The sequence below is a fragment of the Vanellus vanellus genome, assembly GCF_965231255.1.
Source record: "Vanellus vanellus genome assembly, chromosome: 8".
Classification (NCBI taxonomy): Eukaryota; Metazoa; Chordata; class Aves; order Charadriiformes; family Charadriidae; genus Vanellus; species Vanellus vanellus.
Window position 1 is genome coordinate 10,799,281 of NC_138913.1, and position 21,647 is coordinate 10,820,927.

The following is a 21,647-nucleotide window of genomic DNA, read 5'->3' on the forward strand; positions in this document are numbered from 1 at the left end:
TTCACTTCAAGATGCCCCAAAGGGAAAATACTCATCTGCAAGTCTCATCTTTGAAGACTGTCTGCATTCTTTCAATCAAAGAAAAACATTTTTTGAGAAAGATGACTTGTGAAATCTGTGAACAAAGCTGAATGAAAGGATACTGAATGAAAGACAACATGCCATACAATGGACACTTATCTTGAAGGGATGACGCTGTGCTCTTGAACTAAAACACAGGCACTGTAAAAACACTGATCCTGAACAAGAATAAGGATTATAGAAACCTCATCAGAATGTTTGTTAGTCACAGAAGAGTCAGAAAATGCCATTTTTTGCAGATATTTGCCACTTGCTTTATACTGTGTCTTATGATTTTTTGGGAACCGTTTGATAATCACATTATGAGCCATATGAAGTCCTATTCATACAGATACCTCATAAATAGCTACCATTTTGTGAATGACAGCCTGTCTGTCAACAGGGATAACTTGGACAGAGTATCAAGCTACCAGTACATGATCAACCACAGAGAGAAATGTCAGCAGCAGGATGTCCTTCTCCTGTTGTTTGTGAAGACTTCTCCTGAAAACCGTCATCGGAGGGATGCAATCAGACAAACTTGGGGTAATGAGAAGTATGTTCGTTCTCAGCTTAATGCCAACATTAAAACTCTCTTTGCTTTAGGACGACCAACAGATCATCTGCAGCATGCACAGCTGCAAAGAGAACTTGAGCTGGAAGACCAGAAATACAATGATTTGATTCAGCAAGACTTCTTGGATACTTTTCACAATCTTACTCTTAAATTGATTTTGCAGTTTAGCTGGGTGAATACCTACTGTCCTCATGCCAGGTTCCTTATGTCTGCAGATGATGATATATTTATCCATATGCCAAATCTTGTTACTTATCTCCAAAGTCTAGCACAAATGGGTGTTCAAGATCTCTGGATTGGTCGTGTCCATCGTGGATCCCCTCCCATAAGAGACAAGAGTAGCAAATACTATGTTCCGTATGAAATGTATCAGTGGCCCTCTTATCCAGACTACACGGCAGGAGCTGCATATGTAATATCAAATGATGTAGCAGCTAAAGTATATGAGGCTTCATTGACTCTTAATACAAGTCTTTATATAGATGATGTTTTCATGGGTCTCTGTGCCAATAAAATGGGAATCGTACCACAATATCATGTATTTTTTTCTGGGGAAGGAAAGGCTCCATATCATCCCTGCATTTATAACAAAATGATGACATCTCATGGACACGTAGATGATCTTCACCAGCTCTGGAAGCAGGCAACAGATCCCAAAGTCAAAAAGTTTTCTTCGGGGATTTGGGGTAGAATATACTGCAGAATAGTCAATATTGTGCTTCTCTGTAAACTATACTACGAGGACACATATCCTTGTTCAGCTGCATTTTCTTAATACTTTAGTATCTACGTTGGAGATCCACTGAGCCAAAACAGAGCAACAACTTTTTAGCTGTTTATTCAAAATATGTGTAAACATGAAAAGAGGTGAGGTAGAACTTAAATGTGAATAGTTGGGAATGGGAGGGTAGGAAAGATGGTCCCAAATTCTGTTCACAAACTCTTACTGGAATAGCTCTCCTATTGTACTGCAACTTTTTACATTGTAGCCTGGTTTGGTTTTTGGTTTGTGTGGATTTTTTTTTTTATGCTCTTCAAGGGATGCAAGTCTGGATTAAAGGAACTATAACGGACTTGACTTCTAGACTTTGAAATGTTTGGTGAAAATGTCTGTTACTTTGAACTTGTCAGTAAGTCACAAGTTGTTTTTTGTTTTTTGGGTTGTTTTTTTTTTTTTTAAAAGCTACGTGAACTAAGGCACATGATGATAAATAAGAAAATCTGCTATATCAAAATGGAGTAGACCTTTCAAAACACAAGGAAAACAGAATTTCTGACTTCATGAATGAGACTATTGCAGTAGTTTAAGGTAAAGTAAATTGGTTACAAACATTCACCATTTCTCAGTGCTTTGAAAGTAAGTCTGGACCTGCAGAACTGACAAACAGTGAGTGCTAGAAGTAAAGACTGGCTACAATCTTTTTCTCAAAGCTCCCTAAATCTTTGAAATAGGGAAACTGTTTGAGTGCCCTCTGAATTGGTTGGTTTTAGTAACAAAGGAGCTCCCTTTAGATCGGGACTGAACGTGAAAGGATAAAAATCAAGTATTACTCATGGAACTAGTTTTGTTAATCTTTCTCTGCCTTCTGAAAACCGAAGCAGTATGTTTAAGACAGTCCAGTCTTTAATAAGCAAATAAGCTAAATGAGTTTGGGGTTTTTTAACAATGTTTCTGTTTTCTAATACTCATGGTTCTAAAGGTGAAAAGCAAGCAAAAGTCCCCAAGAATGTAACTTATAGCTAACTTAAAGCTGTAAAAGACTTTAAAAGGCAAAATTTCATGCTTCTACTAACAAAGAGGGAGGGTATTTTCTGCACAAAGTTTGACTTCACAGTGAAGGGATAGGGAGATGTTGGTCCACAGAAACTCAGTACACAAATCAAAATCACTAAAATATTTCTCCTGAAGTCTTAAGCACAAGATTATCTTTAAAATTTCAGGGTAGTTTGTGTCCACAAACCCCTGTATCTTTAATATATTTCAATGTTAATATCACCAGCAGGAGGTACAAAACACCCAGGGCTCAGGATAGAACTAAGTGATGTTCAAACTCCAGCCATTCTGAGTTGTACTGTGGTGCCATATAAATATTGTAGAGAACCAAAGTTCTAGGACGTCTGCAGTCTTTTCTTGTATAGCTCACTAATGGTGTTTTCACAGACTCTCAGGACAGATATTTTAGTTGCTAATTGCCAAACCTGTGGTAGCTCTTCCTGGAGTGGGAACACCATCCACAGACGGTACAGTCAGATATTGCATGTGAACTGATTTGTTGCTGAAACAAGTTCTAGTGTAGATAGCGTCAGAAAACTGCTTCTGAAAGCTTGAAAGAGTCAAGTAGCAGAGCAATAACAATGCAAAAGCTCACAAATTGTCAAGCATCTGTTGGAAACATGCTAATTACAGGAGCACTACTATTTGCTTTCTGTGCAAGACTAGTCTTTATCTCGCTGTGTGAAGCAGTGAGGTATTTGATCTGTTTCTTCTGACTTTACCGTAGAAGAGCTATACAGGACTTGACAGTTTTAAGCTACAAGTAGTAAACCTTTGTTTAAATAATTGCTACTGCTCTTGGAGCTGTGCTGCAGGTTTTAATTGTTTGAATGGCTAATGGTATATGTTAGCATAGACAGAATCCAAGAGTGAGCTTGCTGACTGTTCTCTAAGCTGCCATTTCAGATGGATGGTAGGTAGCTACTGGGATTAAGTGAAATATGTAACTTTCTAGAATTGGTTTTCCAGAAGGAAAAGAATAAGAATCTCAACTGGACCCAAATGTTGGGTATATAAAGAGCCCACAAATAAATCATTTATTGGTGTCAGAATGACTGAATGATATAACAGCTATTCTTTAGAAGGAATAATTCTTGCCTAAACAGATTGATTACAGTTCTGAGGATGTGTGTCTTTTTAAAAGAAAAAAAACAAAAACAAAACACAAGACAACCCTAGATCTATATAACCTGTTGGCTTATAGAAAAATAAATGCTTATATAGAGAAAGTGGTATTCTGTACTGAAGGAAAGCTGCTTCATCAGATCTCTGACCTGTTGTGAGCCATTTAAATCAACAAGCTGCACAGCAAAACTGCACTACTAGAAAAAGCCACTCTGTTCACTGTAGGGGAAGAGGGTCTCTGTATGCAGTATGCAACTGAAATGTATTACTAAGACTACAATTTTTCCAGCATAATTATGTGTTGGGATTTATTGTTTTCATGCATACAAGCAAAGGTAAAATAAGTTTTAAGTAGCTTAAACTTGTGTAGGGTAATGACCTAGCTAACATCTAAAACACTGCTTAAATGTAGTTTGCCATTATCTTTTGACCATTGAAATACTTTGTTTTACAGCTGGTTTGAGTTTTGTTTGGATTGTTTCTTAAAAGGGCCTTAACGTTTGTAGTATGCATTTGCTTCTGCTGCAGTGAAAAGAAGTTGCTTGTTGAATAAAAAGGAAAACATGAAGGCACTCCTTTCAAAAAATGGAGAAGCTAGAAAACTTCTTATTTTCTGGTTCTAAACACTGAATTAAGATTTGTACACCTTTATCTGGAACCTTTTTTAACAATAGTCTCAGTGCTCCAATGCAGGGCTGTCAGCTTTTACTTCTACAGATAAAACTGTATCAGCCTGAATGGTCACTCCTCATTAAGAGTTTGACATTGTTGCACAGCATATTTAATGCTAAAATTGTTTTTACCTGTTTGTTTGGTTTGCATCAGTTTCCCTTTGATATTACTAATTTTTATACAAAGTATTCAATATTTATTCTTAAACTTTGCTCTGTACCACAAAAAGACAATTGTTTTGTAAAATTTGTTTTGAATAAACAGACTTATTTCTTTTTAAAAAAAAAACAAACAACACAACAAAGTGGTAAATATCTCTTGTTGCTTTCTTTGTAGCTGACAGGCTCAGCTCTGATGCTTTTAGATGCTACTTTGAGTCCCCTCTTAGGGGAGGACTTCAACCCGCTTCCCCCTCTTCCCTGGCTTCCTTTCTATTCTACCTTGAACCAAACCTCTTGTGGAACAAAAGGCAAAACTGGTGTTTCCAAGATAGGAGACAGTTCAGAAACTTGTTTACCAAGCTTCTAGGTCTAAAGCTGTGTCAAAGATGCAAATCTTAGAAGCTTCACCTGTTGTTAATATTAACTTCCAAATGTGTATGTTCTCTTTAAGCAGTCATTCCTCAAGAGATGTGTATCTATCTAAAAAAGTTCTGTTTCAGATCACACTGTACTTTTTGAAAACTAGCTGATGCTTTGGAGACCAGTGATAGTAGTTTCATAGGGTGTAATTAAATTCAGGTAGTATTAAGTTGCATTTTTCTGTCTCCAATTTGTCTGCCATAGTATATCAAGCTAGTGTTTCTAGAAATACGCTCTCTTGCATCAAGAAACTTCAGTGCATAACTGATGTGAGAGGCATAACATAAGTAAATTATCTAAATCATAGTGGAGAAGAGAACAAAGGACTTCCCCCCCCCCCAAGCCCCCAAACCAAAACAAATGATAAACATTGCTTGCTTCTCCAGCTGATAGACTGTGTATAAATGTGTGGCTACAAGCATTTCATTGACTTGATTCTATCTAATTTCTTAATGTTAATGAGCTTCAAAGAAGTTGTAGGTAGTGTATGATAAATGCAGTTATCTGCATTCTAAGGACAGAAAAATTATACTGGCTCATGTGTGCAGCCTTACCTCCTCCTTGTTGACAAGTTCTCATCACTTTCACTCATCACCAGGACTCTGCTAGATCCTCCTTGACTAGCTTCATGCATCACTTCAATCTGAATAAAAAGACACATAAGAAGTGAAAATACTTAATTGCTGATGCTTTTATTTGGAGAACTTTAACTCTTTTAAAGAATAAAACCCAGATCCTACCTACTCTAGTAAGTGACCAGACAAGTTAAAATAATGCAATTCTAGATGTGTAGGTTGTAAATCAAGAACACCTTTTCTCTCCATTTTTCTGCTTCCTTGGTCAGTATTGGCACGGGAGGCATTCTTGACTCCAGGCAAAGTCTTTATGTTCTTTCACCATAGAAGGTGGATTATCTCCTTATGTAGATAATTCAGGCATAACAGTGTGTTCCTTAGTTTCTGAAATACTATTTTTCTGTTTCTGGCCTGAAGCCAACTCAAAGACTTCATGTTTTCAAAGTCGTTTGTACGGTGCCATGTGGACAAGTGTAGGGAATCTATCCCATGCCTCTGAGAAGTGCCTTTCTACTAATAGGAGTATTAAGTAAGACAGCACATACCCTCAAATACTGAGCACAGGACACATGTGCAAGGGCTGTCCACAGGTTGAAATGGACTCAGCTTTGTACATAATACTTCGATAAGTATTAACCTATTTGTCCAGTCTTGCAGAGTTGGATCATTTCAAGTGTGTTCCTGGTAAGTTTTAAGTAGGCTTTTCCTCTTGCCTGCAGCTTTAAAAGTCATGTGCTACTTAGGCTTACTCAAAGGTACTCTCTTCAAATTCAGTAAATCAACTCAGCTGCTGAGTTTGCCGTTAATCCAAGCCAACATCTAAACTCCAGTAGAGTCTTTAAGTTCCTGAGCACTTTAATTTTTAAAGGGCTGATTCTGGGGAAAAAAGCAGTGGCCTTATCTTATGTTCTATACAGCTAAATTATTTAGCTGGTTGGTGATGATGATGAAATCCATTAATAAACTATCCACACCTGGGCCATTATCAGAACAAAATACAAACAAAAATTTTATAGCAACAATGGGAGGGAAGAAGAGGGTGCACTGTAGTCTTGGAAAGTAGACTTAAAAATGAATTAATACATGTTTTTATAAAGCCTGTACCATGGTTTTCCATATACATGTGTGGGAGGAATGCAACTGATTACCTGTATTACTGATGAGAATACCCCTCTCCCATACTACCCAACTTCTTTTGCTATTCTTTTTGACTATTAGTCGTATTATTTCCCTCAACACAGTCAAGGCCCGCTTTTTTCTTTCTCAAAACATACCTTAAATTGCATTTTTCACCATTCTAATGATATGCTGCTCTACAGAGCTAATAATAAGAATCTCAATGCAGGGAAGATGCAAGAAAATGATGATAAAGGGATGTTATTATTTAAAAGGTTGTGAGTGACTGGCACTACATAGGTTTTGATTTTTGCCTTATTTTTGTTAAACTTCTAGCTAAAGGGGATGTCAGCAAAGTTCAAAAACATTTATGCACAGACGATTAGGAATACAACTTCAGTGTCCTGTCTCTTTCACAGGTACATTTACATGGTCTAAACACAGACATTTTAAATAAGACAAATAAGGCATTACTTTAATTTGACATGAAAAAAAGAAGTCTGGTCTCTGAAAACTGCTATTTCAGCTAGCTTGGACAAATGAAAAGTATCAGGATGCAGCTGCATGTCATCTTAAGTTATAAGAATTGCAGATGAATGAAGTTTCTGGTTCCTTCTGTTTCCAGTCTTAAAATACTCTTAAGAGAGCAAAGCAACTGTCTTGATAGCTTGTTATTCCAGTCAGTCTCTACAGCTCAAACAAAAGACTCTCTGCTGTAAGGGCAGGGTTATTAAATGCTGTCAGGCTTGGAATAGGGAGGAAAGGATAAGGATGTCTAGACTCCTAAACAGAATCTTGCTGCAGAAACAATGCAACAAATCTCATCATAGAGAAACAAAAGCAAAATACATTTCCTGAACCTTACTTGCCCATACAGCAACAGGCAACAGTGGAATTTTTGGTTATTTTTTTGTTGGTTCATTTTTAAGTATTTAATGTCTAGTCTTTCTTCCTTTGTGTAGAAGCTACCCTTAGAAAATATTTAAACAAGGGAAAATATATAACTCTGTAAAACCCTGAACATAACACATCTTAACTTCAGAGGAGCTAGAATATGATTCCAGTTTTAGAAACAAAGCAGTTCATGTGCTGTAAGGAAGGATGGGCACTTTGGATGAACTAATGTATTATTGTTGGACATCGCCTCCACATTTCCCCTTTCATCATTTGAAAGTGATTTCTACTTTAGTGTAATTTATTCTTCTATGTACATGAGCATAAATCTTTTTTAACACTATCATCTGAGTAACTTTCATACTGCAAGATAAAGTGTAAATAAAAAATGCTTAGCAGAGAATTAACTTGTAAATGTTCAATATTTTAATTCCATGTATACATATGGAAACCTATATTTATATTGTTTTGAGTTCTCTCACAATATGGGATGCCCCCAAAACACAGATATTCCTACCTTAATTCCACCTTTAGTCTTCTTAATGTTTTTCTTTTTTGATAACTCTACTTCAGAAATGGACTTTGGAGGACAGGATATTTCTGCGGACCTCCTGTTGGTAGCTGGAGGAGTCAAAAAGAAAGTCACATTAGAAAATGTGTGCTAAAAGTTGAAATACTACTTCCTAATAAAAGGAATGAGCAAAGTTCCTGTCACATCAGTGGTAACTGAGACCTGTCTGAGAGAACTGAATTGTAGCTGGTCAAGGACCAGCTGGCAGAAGGGATGGGCTAAGTTGTTCAGTGTTCCACTGTGTCTCGAATTGGCATTTATGGCTCCACACTGTGAATTCTTTGCTTTGGCTTCTGCCCTGGCAACCATCTTTAGGGTAGCACAGGTAAATGTTGGCCAGCTGTATCAACAGTTGGGTAATTTTCACTTGCGTAGTTTTTCAGCTCAGGTGTTGTTACTTGTGTGGGTTCTCAAAGAAGGGAAATTTTGGTTCTGGTAACGGTTTGTTAATGTCAGATTATAAAGGATTGTTCTCTGTAAGATTTCATCACATGAAGGAGTCTCAAGAGTAATCATATAGGTGTTCAACAAGTCACTGTGACCATGTATGTAAGGGCAGTAAATCTGAGGAAATGAGCTCAGAATATGCTCTGTCATGTCAGGTTTGTTGGGCCTTGCAGCCTCTGTAAACCACAGTTGACCATGAGCTGTCTAATGCTACTAGAAAAATCATCCTTAGCAACTTAACCACTTATCCTGAGACTGCTGTCCAGCGCAAAGGCTTAGAATGATCTATGAAAAGGGGAGTCACGCATTTGGCTTGAGTAGAAAAATCATCTCTCACGTTTTGGATCTCTGTTTTAAATTGATAATGAGTTCATAGTGCGCATTATATAAATACAAGGCAAACAGTGCTCTCCTCTTTCTTAGTTGCTGAATTGATACAGACAACCATGCGTGTCATGGTAAAAACAAGTATGAATACCAGATGAAATTATGAAAGTATCTGGGTCAGCCAACAAAGAACAAAATTGTTGCAATTCTGAAATTAGGTCCTTTTCAGTTTTACTCTGGGAAAACTTACTAATTGAACAAGAACATTTCAAAAAATAAAAGCTGGTGTTTTCAAATGCATACAGTGACGCTTTGTTTAAAATGGTTTCACCAAGTTTAATGTTTTGAGGTGTTGAGACTCTTCATTGTTACTAATACCTTTTTCTTCTTCTCTGGGAGAAGCTGAGGGCTGCAATAAAAACAGGTGCAGACATCTTTGAATGGGAAGAACATTAACAGATTTTTTAAATGCCCTTGTCATTAAATTATTTTAATGTAGGGGAAAAAAAGCATAGAAACACCCCAAATTATATGCAGTTAAAAAGGCAATGTATCTGTTTCATAGACAATAATAACAGAAGCTGACATTTCTACCCTGTGTCTGTTCAGCTGCCTTATCATCAGCTGGGAAGAGAAATTTTAAAGCAGCTTCTCTCCAACTTTTTCCCAAATCTTCCTGGTTTTATCCCATGCTGAATGACATGAGAACTTGGCAATATCCCTTTCATGCTTATTACTTCCTCACAATGACTCCACATTACATATCTTCTTCAACGGAACAGCAAAGTCTGGCAGCCACCAGCAGCTATAATCGACAAGTAGAAGATTCTCATGGTTCCCAGGACTGAGCTGAAATGCGAATGTCGACTCTATTTGGTTCTTGCATCACTCTCTTTCAGAATATATAGCAGGGGATTTGTTTTGATTTTGAGCACTACTTTCAACAGATGCCTTTTTCCCATCCCCAAGAAAGCTTTCCATGAAGTAGTAATTGTTCTCTCAAAGGTATTGTTATTTCACCCAAAAAGTGTTGTACTGAAGTTTTGAAACCAATGGGGGAAAAAAGCAAGATGCAGCAAATAGAAGCTGTTTGTCCTTATTGTCGAAGCTATTTGTCCTTATTGTCAAAGTTCTTCACAGAATGGTCAGGGCTGGAAGGGAGCTCTAGAGATCATCGTGTCCAGCTCCCTTCATACCTTTCTAATCTGGAGGGAGGATGATTTCTACCTTTGGCAAAACCAGAATACCAACCTTCATCAACTATTTGATAAATTTTCAAACAGGTCCTTTTATGTTTTTCCCTATGAATCCCTGAGTAAAGTGGTTATAAACATCAACAAATTCACTCTTTTCCATATTAATGCATCCTGAAGATTCTATTAGGCCTTAAATTCTCATCTACTATGATCTTGACAAGCTACAGGCTGTGATCACACCTATCACACTGACCAATATTCTCTCCTGGAGCTTCTCCCAACTATATCCTATTCATACCTTGAAAAATCAGCATAAAAAATAATCTAAGACTTGATCACAAAAATCCTGATTCAATTAAAGAAAACCAAGACATCATTTCCCCACACACCTACCAGGCAATCCTGCCTACCCTAGATATGCTGCCAATGTTCAGTTACCCTATCTAAGTCTGAGTTCAATCCATTGGATTGCTCTACAAAGCTAATTCCCAAGTTGTATATATACTGGATGTGTTATTAAAAAGAATGGAAGCAAAGGAAATAACTTTAGGAAACATGAGAACTTTTGCTTAGAATAGCATGGTCAGCAGTACCAAGTTGTTTGACCTGTTCATTAATCAGAAAACTTTCTAGCTTGAAGAGATGGTTGATACTGGTATGAAAATCCTGGCTGAAAGCAGTCAGCAGAAACCTATTATGACTTTGATGTCTGGATCACAACTTGCAAACGTAGACAGCTCCAGGTGATCCAGGAAAGAGAGCACTGGACAGTTTAAGTCAAAGATGACACACTCACAAAAGCCCAAGTGCAGATGCTCCTTGATCCAGCAAGTTCCTCCGGGCTTACTCTTGGCTTCGTCAATATAATGTATTTCAGAAAGAAAGTGGCAGATACAAGACAGGGAAAGAGTCAAATCCAACTGCTTATATTTCAGGGGTGAATTTGATTCAGATTGACACAGCAAACTTCTCCCACCCAATTTGACCCATAAATGAATTGAAAACAGGAATTAATCTGTTTTCGGTTATGCTCCAGAGTATTTTTGAGTTATTGAATGGCCCATATTCAGAGACTGCTGTATGTCACTACATTTAAGTAGTTTCTGGAGTCATTTAGAAAGAAACAGCTAAATACTCTGGAACTGGAAATATTTTCTAAAGGAAGCCCCCCTATAAAATTCAGTACAGTTGGCCATTTCAAGGGCATTACTGTATTGTACTGCTGAGGAAACTGAAAGTTACGGTGTTCAACTGCTTACTGAAAGAACAAAGGCACGGGAACAAAGGAAAACTATATCTATAAACAATGCAAGATATGCACGGTTTCAAGGTTGTTTTCATCCTGTTGTTTCACAGTACTCCACTGGATAATGAGTAATGAAGATTTAATTTTGAACTTATTAATATTTTACATTGCTTAATGCTTTTAAAGCGAATATTGTTAAAGGGTATTGTATGCAGAGGTAAACTTTTTATTGAAAGGATATTTACAGTAAAGCAGGGTTCGGGTCTATCACTTGCATTCACTTGGAGCACCACTGTGCTTCTTCTATGGGGCTTTAGTACTGCTTACTAGTTTTTTATGAACACGTTGCATGAAAAATATGGAATAACTGTTTTATTACTTAGCCTACAGCAAGTGGTAAGGTGGGCTGTACTGTCCCTAAAGTTGCCAGGAAAGGGCATGTGCTTGATGTTGCTCTGCAGTCTCTTCACCACTCCAGAACTGAAATAAATTCAGTGAGGACAACTTTCTGTGCTGCCTGTGGGGAAAGGCTGTGGTTTCATCAATTTCCCCACCCTGGTCCTGCATGGCAGGGAACAGGCACCATCTCTCAGGAATTCATCTCTCACAGAGGGGCTACATCACACAATGAGGCACAAATAGAACCGCGTGCAGCTCCCAGGTGCTCAGAGACAACCGGATTAGTCCATCTAGGTAACTGGGCTCAAGTTTGCTCCTGCTAGAGTAAATGTAACTCATTAGCTAGCAAGAGACAGAGACTCTGTAGTCAAGGTTTACCCCACAGACCCAGTACTTGCAAGATGTTCAAAGCCCCCCTCAAATAAGTACCATGCTTTACATTCAGGTCCTGTGTGAATTTCCCAGCCACATACTTCCCCATCTATTTTCTGTGGGAGAGTTTGTGCATTCTCACTAATCACCTACAGCAGAATCAAAGTCCTTTGGCAAGAACAGGCATGGAAACGACTAGTCTGCTAAAATGTTTATTGGAACTTGCAGCTCATGCTTTCCCACAGGAACAGGAGTTTGAAGATAATTAATGATTTAATAGTGGTTTTGAATGCTGGTAATGACAAAACAGCATGCTTAGGCAGCTAAAGAAACACCAGAGCATCTAAGGTTTATCATTTAATGACTTAATACAGAAAACTTTTTCCATTCTTAGGCAATATAATCTATACCTCTTCGCTCTAGCAAAAATGCTGTCAAGCCCCCTGAAAATCTGTCCATATAAGAAGCACAGAGCAAGGTCCCTGTATGTGGAATATTATTCTGCAAGGAGACACACTACTTGGTTCCCTTAGACTTGCCCAAGCATGCTAGAAGCCCTACAGCCGCAAAATCGAAAGCATCTTTTCTTTTTCTCTGCTTCGTTTATAGAAGTATCTTGAACTATAGAAACTGGTGGTTTCTCAAAACCATTAATGAAAATCACATGCACCATCTTTTCTGAGTCAGCTAATCTCTCTGCAGCCTCACTTCTGCACACATCCTCTGACTCTTGCAGGACATTCTTCTTTTACTCTCTATCCAGATGTTATTAGTTAGTGAGTATTATGCATTCATGACTGTGAGGAATGCTGGAATGGACCCGATGAGCAGTCGTACACATTTAACTGAGATGGAACCAGTTTAATTTTTATTATTTAAAGAACTGAAAAGGCTCCAGCTGTGTTCCCCATGTGAATTTCATGTTCCAAGTTGGCTTTCTAAGATCCTTGTAGGGTGAGTCATGGATTTTGTATGTACAATGTGCTGTTAAACATGTTATTTGCTTAATGAGCTCACAGAAATTTTAACATCTCTGCTCCTGTATTTCACATTTATGTTGCACATGAAGAAATCCCTACATGAACAATTTATAGCATTTAGAAGACAAGAGATGCCAGAAGGAAAGCTACATATGCAACCCTCATTTTGCCCCTGTCCTGCTAAGGCATCTTGGTCCACCCTCCTCTAAGAATCCTTTCCTCATTCAGTGCATGAAATCAAAACCATTTAATTCATGAGCAGCTATTCACTGTTTTGATGTATCAGTATTTCTCAGTGGGGGCTCAGAGCCTTACTATCCATATGCTATTTCAATCCCTGCTCTGAAAATAATTGTCTTTTTTCTAATAGTCCTTTTTACAATTCAAGTGCTTTATAAATATTTACTGAGCTGTTTTCACAACACTTCTCAGAGGTAACAGGCTGTTATCAACCACAGTGAGAGCTCTCAGTTCCACAGATAAAGATTAAAAGAAAATACACCACTTTGGGAGACCAACTTGACATTTTTAGAACTGAATTTTTAGGTTACTGAGTATTGTATGCCACTTCAAATGTTCAAGAGCACATACCCAGCCCAGCAATTCTGATTTCAGTCTTTCACTGTTCTTTCAATCTAGATTTCTTTATGTAGTTGCACAAGTTATTACCCACTCTCCCCCAACTGCACTAAGTTGAATTACATTAACTGGGTTTTTAACAGGTTGAAACCTTTACACCTACTGCACCAGCTTCTCTTTCCCATGTCAGCAGGAGTAAAAGCAGAAGTAAGTAGCCACAGCTTCAGAGCTGACACCAGAACAGTTGAAACCCATCTGAACTGGGTCTGGTACAGTTCTCCCTTTCCTCCCAACCTCTGGCCACGCACTTCTGTCTCCTTTCTTGTCAGCACTGCTGTTCATGGAACTGGATGATGAGGAGCTGAACTAGCCAAAAAAAAACCAATCCAAAACACCCCCCATGGTGACAGTTTTCAGTTCCCTGTTTTGTTCCTACTAGTCATGTACTGAAGGACAGCAGAGTCACAAACACACTGCTGTGTTGGGCAAAGAGGAGAGGAGAAAGGGAAATAGTAACAGCCCTGCATTAAGAAGGGCTTAAGCTGCTGCAAGATCGTACTGCAAGGAAACAAGCAGTGCAACGGTTAAGAAACACATTTTGTCTCTGAGTCCCAAAGATTTTTGCTGACAACAAAGGAAATGAGACTATAGGAGCCAAACTGTAGCAAGTTCATACATAATGAATGCATATGAACGGAGATTATTTTTTTCCAAGTGCTTATAATACTGCCAAATCTCGACACTTTAGGAAGGGACAAAACTATTTTGTACTGCTGTGTTCCAGTTCTCACCACAAAGGTAACTAAGACAATTTTCCTAGCCTTGTCCACTGAAATGGCCAAACCCTTTTTTACTGAAGTTTTCCAAGAAAGCATCAGGCTAAAGAAGATAACCTTTGGGAAAGTTTCGTTTCAAAGAGTTTGAGTTTGGGAGAATTAGAAGCAAGTGAAAATAGAGAAATGCTAACTACAGTCACCCCTAATAGCTTATATTATCTTTTGCAGCTCTGTGATTTATCCCACTGTGCCTGACAGCCTATGGGCAATATCAGCCTGCATGGTTTAATTTTGTGGACTTATCCCAATTCATTCCAGCTAAGGAGCTTTGCACAGAAATGCAGTGCACAAACATGAAATCAAATAATCAAAAATGATGCCCTCAGAAGTGAACTAGAGCAAAGGAATTTCCCCTTCTTTCCTCCCAACACATACAGGGACAAGCTTAGCCATTAGCAGTATTCAAGCAGCTTCCATTGGGAGTAAACAGAGTTCTTGAAATGAGGTGTCATATATGCTACTTAAATATTTTCAAGGGGTCAGCAGAGGGTTTTCTGCTTTTTATGGGTTGATCTGTGAATAATATTTAAGCAGATTCCCACAGCTAAAATGTGCATAAAGTCCAGCTGGCATAAAATTTTGAGCATCATGATAATTCCAGTACTAGTTTTTCAATGTTGAACAGGCCTGTCCCTGCAAAATTTACAAGTTAATTTGTGAAACCAAAAGTTTCAAGCAAAAATGGGATGAATTTAAAGTTTTGCTTCAGAATTTCCAAACCCACCAAAAAGCATTGGGTGAGGGAGAGTTTACAGTGCAGCTCTGAGCTGCCTTTCTGGATCTTCACTAAGCTAAGACTTTGCCAAGAGTCACCAGAGACCCTAAGGACACAGACATAAGAAACTGTCACAGTCATTTCCCTGATAGAAATCTGCCCTTTCTCTCAGCTCTGGTCTCAGCTCTGCCTGTATTTACCTATGTGTATGTCCATGTAAAATGAAGATTCTCACAGTTACAATATTAGAGTATTGCATGCCTGAGCCTTCACATCTGTTAAGATTTTTCCATTAGCACCCTGAATTTGATTGAATTTTCCCTATCACTCCTTGTTAGGGAAATGGAGAGTCAGCAAGTAAAAACAAAACAAAACAAAATCTATTCTGGAACGAATGCAACTTTTTTTTCCTTTCGCAGACAACCATTGCAGTGCTGCTGTGATATTATTACATCTGCTGCCTGGGGACAAAAGCCTTTCTTTCTTGTCTTCTACTTCTGTTTACCACATTTTATTGCCCTTGCCTGCCTTTGTATTTACACAGCCTAGGAACATGGTATTTTCCTGTTGTCATATTCTATTTTGCAAGCTTTTAGAAATATTCACGTATGGGTAACAAATAACAGTGAGTTATACCATATCTGTTTCAAGAAGGTGCTCTTAGCCTCTCTCATTTTTCCAAGATGGTGCTCAATAAATAAATGCTGTTCCCCATAAATAAATGCTGATTCTGCATTGAACGTATGAATGTGAAGAAAGGGGACAGAGGAAAGTCCAAAAGAGGGTAGCTTCGAGAACAGAATTTCACAGCCTCATTTTCAAGGTGTGGAATAGGACTTAGTGTCCCTGTTTCTATTCTCAGCCACATTTCAGATTCAGACTGTGAAACTCCTTGATGAATCACTCAGTTTATCTGTGCTTCAGTTTTCTTTCTGAAAAAACAAAGAGGTCAAAATACTTACCAGTACTTTCCAAGTGCTTTGGCATTCTGAGGGAAAGGGCACTCAGGAAATTCAAAATATAACTCTTTATAGTGGACAATTGGGTAATACCCAAAGGATGCTATTACACAGTATATGTAAATATACATGGACAGTGAACAGCAGTTAAAGTAACTGGTTTTGAGCCCCAGGATAAACTGTAGATAGTCCGGGACTTCTGTTTCTTTGTACAGAGGTACTCTAGGTCAATCATCTTTGGGGACAAAGAAACTGAATCAGATCCTATAGTCTTCTTATCAATATCTGAAGAGGACTGCATTGCACTTTGCATCTCCTCAGAGAACAACTGCAGCAACATTTTAAAATAAATTTCATCTACCTATTAATTTGCAACAGGACATCAGAGGCTAATCTTTGTCACACAGTTATCCTATATTGTGTTGTATAACACTGAACTGCAATGCAAGGGTCAGAGCAAGGGAGCACCTCGTGATTTTCTGTGAAAGAGCTGATAGTATTGGATTGATAGTATTAGATTGAACAAGAATCAAAATTTAAAGCATTGTCATTTACATACTAGTGACTCTTTCTTAAGGTTCTGCCTATACCAAAAGTTTAAATAAAAAAAATCTGCAAGTGGTTTAAAATGGGAAGAAAGAAGTTCAAGAAACACAAACACAGAGACTGCATGCATAAACAGGAATGCAAAACTAGCTTTTAGCCTGAAGATGCAGTTTCACAATAGGTGAAAGCTACTCTAAAACTGTACTACCACTAACAGGGACTAACTAGCTCTGACCTACTGGCCCCATAACCCCATTTTTCTGCAAATTCCTTTGCTTCAGCACTAGTAGCCACACAGTGAACAATCTGACCAACTTTAAAAGATAGTGCTGCTTTGAGAAGGTGATTGGGCTAGATGATCTCCAGAGACCTCCCCACATTTTTCTAACTCATGCAGTGGAAAACTACTACATTTTTGCAGCCAGTTCATTGAGTTTTTTAGGTAAATCACAACTCATACAGCTAATTGACTGCCAACAACAGTGCAAGAGGGAAACACATTACTGGGGGGTAGAGGTAGCTCTTCAAAGGCACTGTGGTCTCAGCTTGCCTTGACCCAATAGTGAAGCTGAAACTTAAGGCAGCAACTATACATTAAGAACGCAGCTAGCATGGTTTTGGGGAAAAAAGTACAGATGTCAAACTGGCACGGTAACTGGAAGGAGAAGATGATCTTCCTTGGTGAGAAAGGATGAGTGTTGGGGAGCAGAGGAGAACAGGGCCATTTGTGTGACCTTGCAGTCGTATGCCTAGAAAGCAAAATGGTCAGGCTACCGGCTGTCCTAATCTTCCCATTGAGAAAGCAAAGTTTATTGCATGCTCTTCATGCAAATTATTTTTTTTGTCATGGCTTTTTGCTAAAGGTTCCCCCTTTAAAAAGCCCTAAGGTTCCATTTTTTAGTTTCTTATAACCATCTCTGCTGAAAAGGGATGACTTCTTCCTGCCACCAAGTACAGGGTGGCTGGTCTCCAAGATGCACTGTTTCAAATTAGCCTCACCCATGTTCTTTTTTGCAGAACATAGCTATCTTGGTTAAAGGCACATGCTAACCTCAAATGAGGAACTTTCAGTAAATTCCAAACAGAAGCAACATTCAACTTTTATAATTAGTAGAAGACAACACTATAAAGTGAATAAACAGTTATGTAGAGGGAAAAAGCAAAAATTGCACAAATAAGTCAGTGTCGCTAACAAACCCTTAACCTTTGCAATTATCTGATTGAAAATCGAGGGATTGTGACCCTTTAAAGCCAAATATTGGCATTACAGTATATGCAATGTAAAAGAGTCTCTCATGCTTACTTTGCATACTTGTAGTGACTGGTCTGGTTTGGGTTTTCAAGAATTAGCAATATAAGACGTACTAAGGAACAGCATAGAAACTTACTCTGTAGGTTAGACCTAGGAAAAGAAGCCTGATTTTTTTTTGATTCACCCTTGTTTGTTTGCAGTGACAGATACTTCACATTCATTTTTAACATCTGGGCTTAGAAGGCTGACACTGAACATCAAATGCAAGTTTTCATTCTGATAACAAAAATTAAACAAAATCGTCTGGGCAAAACATTGGTGCGTATCTGAAAGCAGCTGTTCATGGCCTACCTACTCCTGCTGGCCTGGTGATCTTTGGTGATGCCCGCTTTGGGGAAGATTCAGGATGTGGGGCGACAGGTTGTACTGGCCGGGTCTGTTTGGCTGCCAGCTTCTTCAGACTTACTTGCCTCTTGTCAAACATTTCTTGTACATCTTCTAGTTTTTGTAGAATTCTTTGGGCACTGGCCTATGCAAAGAAAAGGTAGACAACAGATGGTTGTCAGTGCTGGACTGGACAACTTAAGAAAGTACTTCTGTTACCCACTCAGACTAGAGCTGAATATCATACTGTGCTGCAGTTTAATGCAACTGAGCCCACACACTCCACAGAGACCTTCGTTTCACTGAGTAGCACATGGTGACTCATGCAGCCTTTTCAGCACTACTCTGAAGAAAATCACATATGTGTTCCATGACTACTCATCTGAGTCAAACATATTGCCCCAGGTGCTCTCCTCTGTGCCATTTTGGTGTACAGAAAGAGGCATATTTGAGCAGACGCAAATATATAGCGCAGTACACTCACTTGTGGCAACTTGGCAATTGGTAATTTTGAAATTCTAAGCAAGTGCATACACATCTGAGGGGTTTTACCTTTATTTCAGGGGTGAGGATCATGTCAAACTGATTGTAGAACTCCTTCGGGTTAGAGAGCTGATGTTCCTTAGCTGTTACCAGGAACTTCTCAATTTCAACGAGTGCAGTTTCAGCTCCCTCTTGTGACTGGCACTTGTCTACAGCTTGAGAAGCTAAGAGGTAGATTCCAGCTTCACACCATTGGCTTGCCTTTAAAGAAAAAATGGGGCAAGAAGGACTCCATCATCACTGACAGTCCACGTTGAGAAGTGTTGCTTCTACTCTATGAAATACCGATTTGCCCTAACATGTCACTAAAAGGAATGAAAGTTACTTCATAGCACCCAACAGTTCCTGGCCACAAGTCACCCCACCTAGAGACATAGAGCAATAGCAAGTTCAATTCAGCTCTCATGGGCTAGATGGTCCAATAACACATAAAATAATAATATTATGAGCAAAGAGGAGAAGTGTTACTGTGATTGCTGCGAATCGAATTTGTCAGCTGTACTACCTGATTTTGGTCTTCAGTCACACAATTTTCCAAAAACTGAAATGAATATTTGAACCATATCAAAACTCCCCAAAACTCCTGAGGCCTATAAAACTCAGTTAAAAATATTCCAAAGCAGGCTTTTACTGTAAATTTTTGGTAATTCCTGTTTCAGATGAGGCTGGAATAGCATGCAGACATTCCCAAAGCGTTTAGCTTGCAATTCTAGCTAGATCAGAGAAAGTGAAAACAACTGAACAAGCAGTAAACTGTTTATTTTTAAGCACTGGAATACGTTTAGTTCTCATTTCAAACTTCAGCCCAGCTCAATTTTTTCTTAGTTTCATTTCCTACTTTTCATCATTTAAGACCATAATTATGGGAAGCTACTGCTCCAATTTTTATAGTAACAGTTTCTGAATGAAATGGAGGCAAAAGGAATAATACTTTTTCTCTTCACCCAAATTACCTGAGCTTATAAAAACATTCATTTTCAGTAGAAACTTACCAGGGTTGTCATCTGAGAAGATTCACTCACCTTATCTAACTGCTTATGCAGCTCAAGAGACTTTCCCAAAATATCATACTTTTTCTTGGTCTCATTGGTGAAGTCATCACAAATACGCCTGAGTTCAACACACTTTGGTCTAATGGAGTCAACTGCATAATGGTTGTTTTGGATGAGCTGTTCTCCATGGAGAGCTAGAGACTGAGCCTTCTCCAAAGGTTCCTGGGAATTTAATGAGAAAAAATCCAAAGTTAGATCTTAAAATGACATGCATAATAAAGACAATCCATCTCTGTAATCCCTGCTGTATCCTGGAGGTAAAGGTTTGGGATATTAATCTAGCTGGTTTGTCCTACTTTATATTTACATTGAAGACCAACTTCGTTGTCAGTAAGTATATTGAAACGCAAGAGGTTCCATCTAAACATCTGGAAACACTTTTTTTACTGTGAGGGTGACCAAGCACTGGAACAGGTTGCCCAGACAGGTTGTGGAGTCTCCACCCTTGAAGATATTAGACAGCCATCTGGGCAACCTGCCCTCCTGGACAACCTGCTGTAGGTGGCTCTGCTTGAGTAGGGGTGTTGAACAGGATGACCTCCAGAGGTCCCATCCATTCTTAGTCAATCTGTGATAACTGTGATTGTGTGAGTGTATGCCGCCTTCTTTCTCACATACGAGGGACATTCATATATAAGTTTTTTTCCCTGCAAAGTTCCCAATAATATATTTTTTTTCACTCACTAATTGCCAGGTTTATAATGCTTTATTTTTGATTCCAAGATATATTTTGCAAAACTCTTCAGATCCTACTGACTGAGTACCATTCATAAGCTTAGTGTCCTGGTTTGAGTGACACAGGACTAATTTCTTTTCTAATGCCTGGGAAAACTGCACTTCAGAAGACTCTAGTGTCTGAATGTATGAAAATATTTTCTTTATAGTCAGCTATGGTGCATGGGTTTCAAGGTCTCAGTGTTTTCAAGTTAGCCAGGTGCTGGGATGAGGAGAAGTGAGACCCAGGCACTTGACCCAAGCTGGCCAACAGGATTATTTTGTACCGTGAATGTCACATTCAATATAAATTAGTAAGTTTGCTGAGAAGTTCCCTCTCTTCCACGATGGCTGCGATCCAGAGATTGCCCCGGTGCTGGACCCCTGAGGCCTTCCCTTCCTCCCAAAGCCGTAGCGCTCGCAGTGTCCCACATTTACTGTCCACTGCTGGGAGCGCAGTGGCTGAGTATAATCCTTCTATGTTTTATATTGGTGTCAGGATCAGTATTGGTTCTTTAGTATTATTAATGCTAATTATTTAGTAGTATTCTGTTAAATCTGTTTATATTTCAACCCTCAGGTTTCCTTTTTTTTCCCCTGATTCCTCTTCCCAGCTGGGGAGGGGTCATCGGGTGAGAGAATAATTGTCTAAACAACAATAAATTGTTGTGGGTTCCTCAAAGAACAGTAAGACAGTAAATTATCCATGGTCCAGCAATGTGCCCTTGTTGCCAAAAAGGCCAATGGAATCCTGGGCTGCATAGGGAAGAGTGTGGCCAGTAGGTCGAGGGAGGTCATTCTCCCCTTCTACTCTGCACTGGTGAGGCCACAGCTGGAATACTGTGTCCAGTTTTGGGCTCCCCAGTTCAAGAGGGACAGGGAACTGCTGGAGCGAGTCCAGCGAAGGGCAACTAAGATGATGAAGGGCTTGGAGCATCTCCCTTATGAGGAAAGGCTGAGAGAGCTGGGACTCTTTAGCCTGGAGAAGAGAAGGCTGAGGGGAGACCTTATTATGGCGTACAAGTATCTAAAGGGTGGGTTGAAGGAGGATGGAGCCAGGCTCTTTTCAATGGTTCCCAGTGACAGGACGAGGGGTAATGGGCACAAGTTAGAACACAGGAAGTTCGGTTCAAATACACGGAAAAACTTCTTTAC

At 38.9% G+C, this 21,647-nt stretch overlaps 2 protein-coding genes across 2 annotated transcripts in view; one reads left to right on the forward strand and one right to left on the reverse strand.

Annotated features, from left to right (window-relative positions):
• MCF2L2 (MCF.2 cell line derived transforming sequence-like 2) overlaps positions 1–21,647 on the reverse strand; it is a gene marked incomplete at both ends in the record, with an annotated part of 158,859 nt that overhangs the window by 81,629 nt on the left and 55,583 nt on the right. The window contains 5 exons of the mRNA XM_082486920.1: positions 5,344–5,432; positions 7,892–7,995; positions 18,151–18,328; positions 18,736–18,927; positions 19,749–19,940. Of these exons, the coding sequence (XP_082343046.1) occupies positions 5,344–5,432; positions 7,892–7,995; positions 18,151–18,328; positions 18,736–18,927; positions 19,749–19,940 (755 nt within the window). The remainder of the gene's footprint in view (positions 1–5,343; positions 5,433–7,891; positions 7,996–18,150; positions 18,329–18,735; positions 18,928–19,748; positions 19,941–21,647) is intronic.
• On the forward strand, positions 178–1,412 carry B3GNT5 (UDP-GlcNAc:betaGal beta-1,3-N-acetylglucosaminyltransferase 5; the record flags this gene model as incomplete). Its single annotated transcript, XM_082486921.1, has 1 exon — positions 178–1,412. The coding sequence occupies exon 1, from the start codon at positions 276–278 to the stop codon at positions 1,410–1,412; it is 1,137 nt and encodes a 378-aa protein (XP_082343047.1). The 5' UTR covers positions 178–275.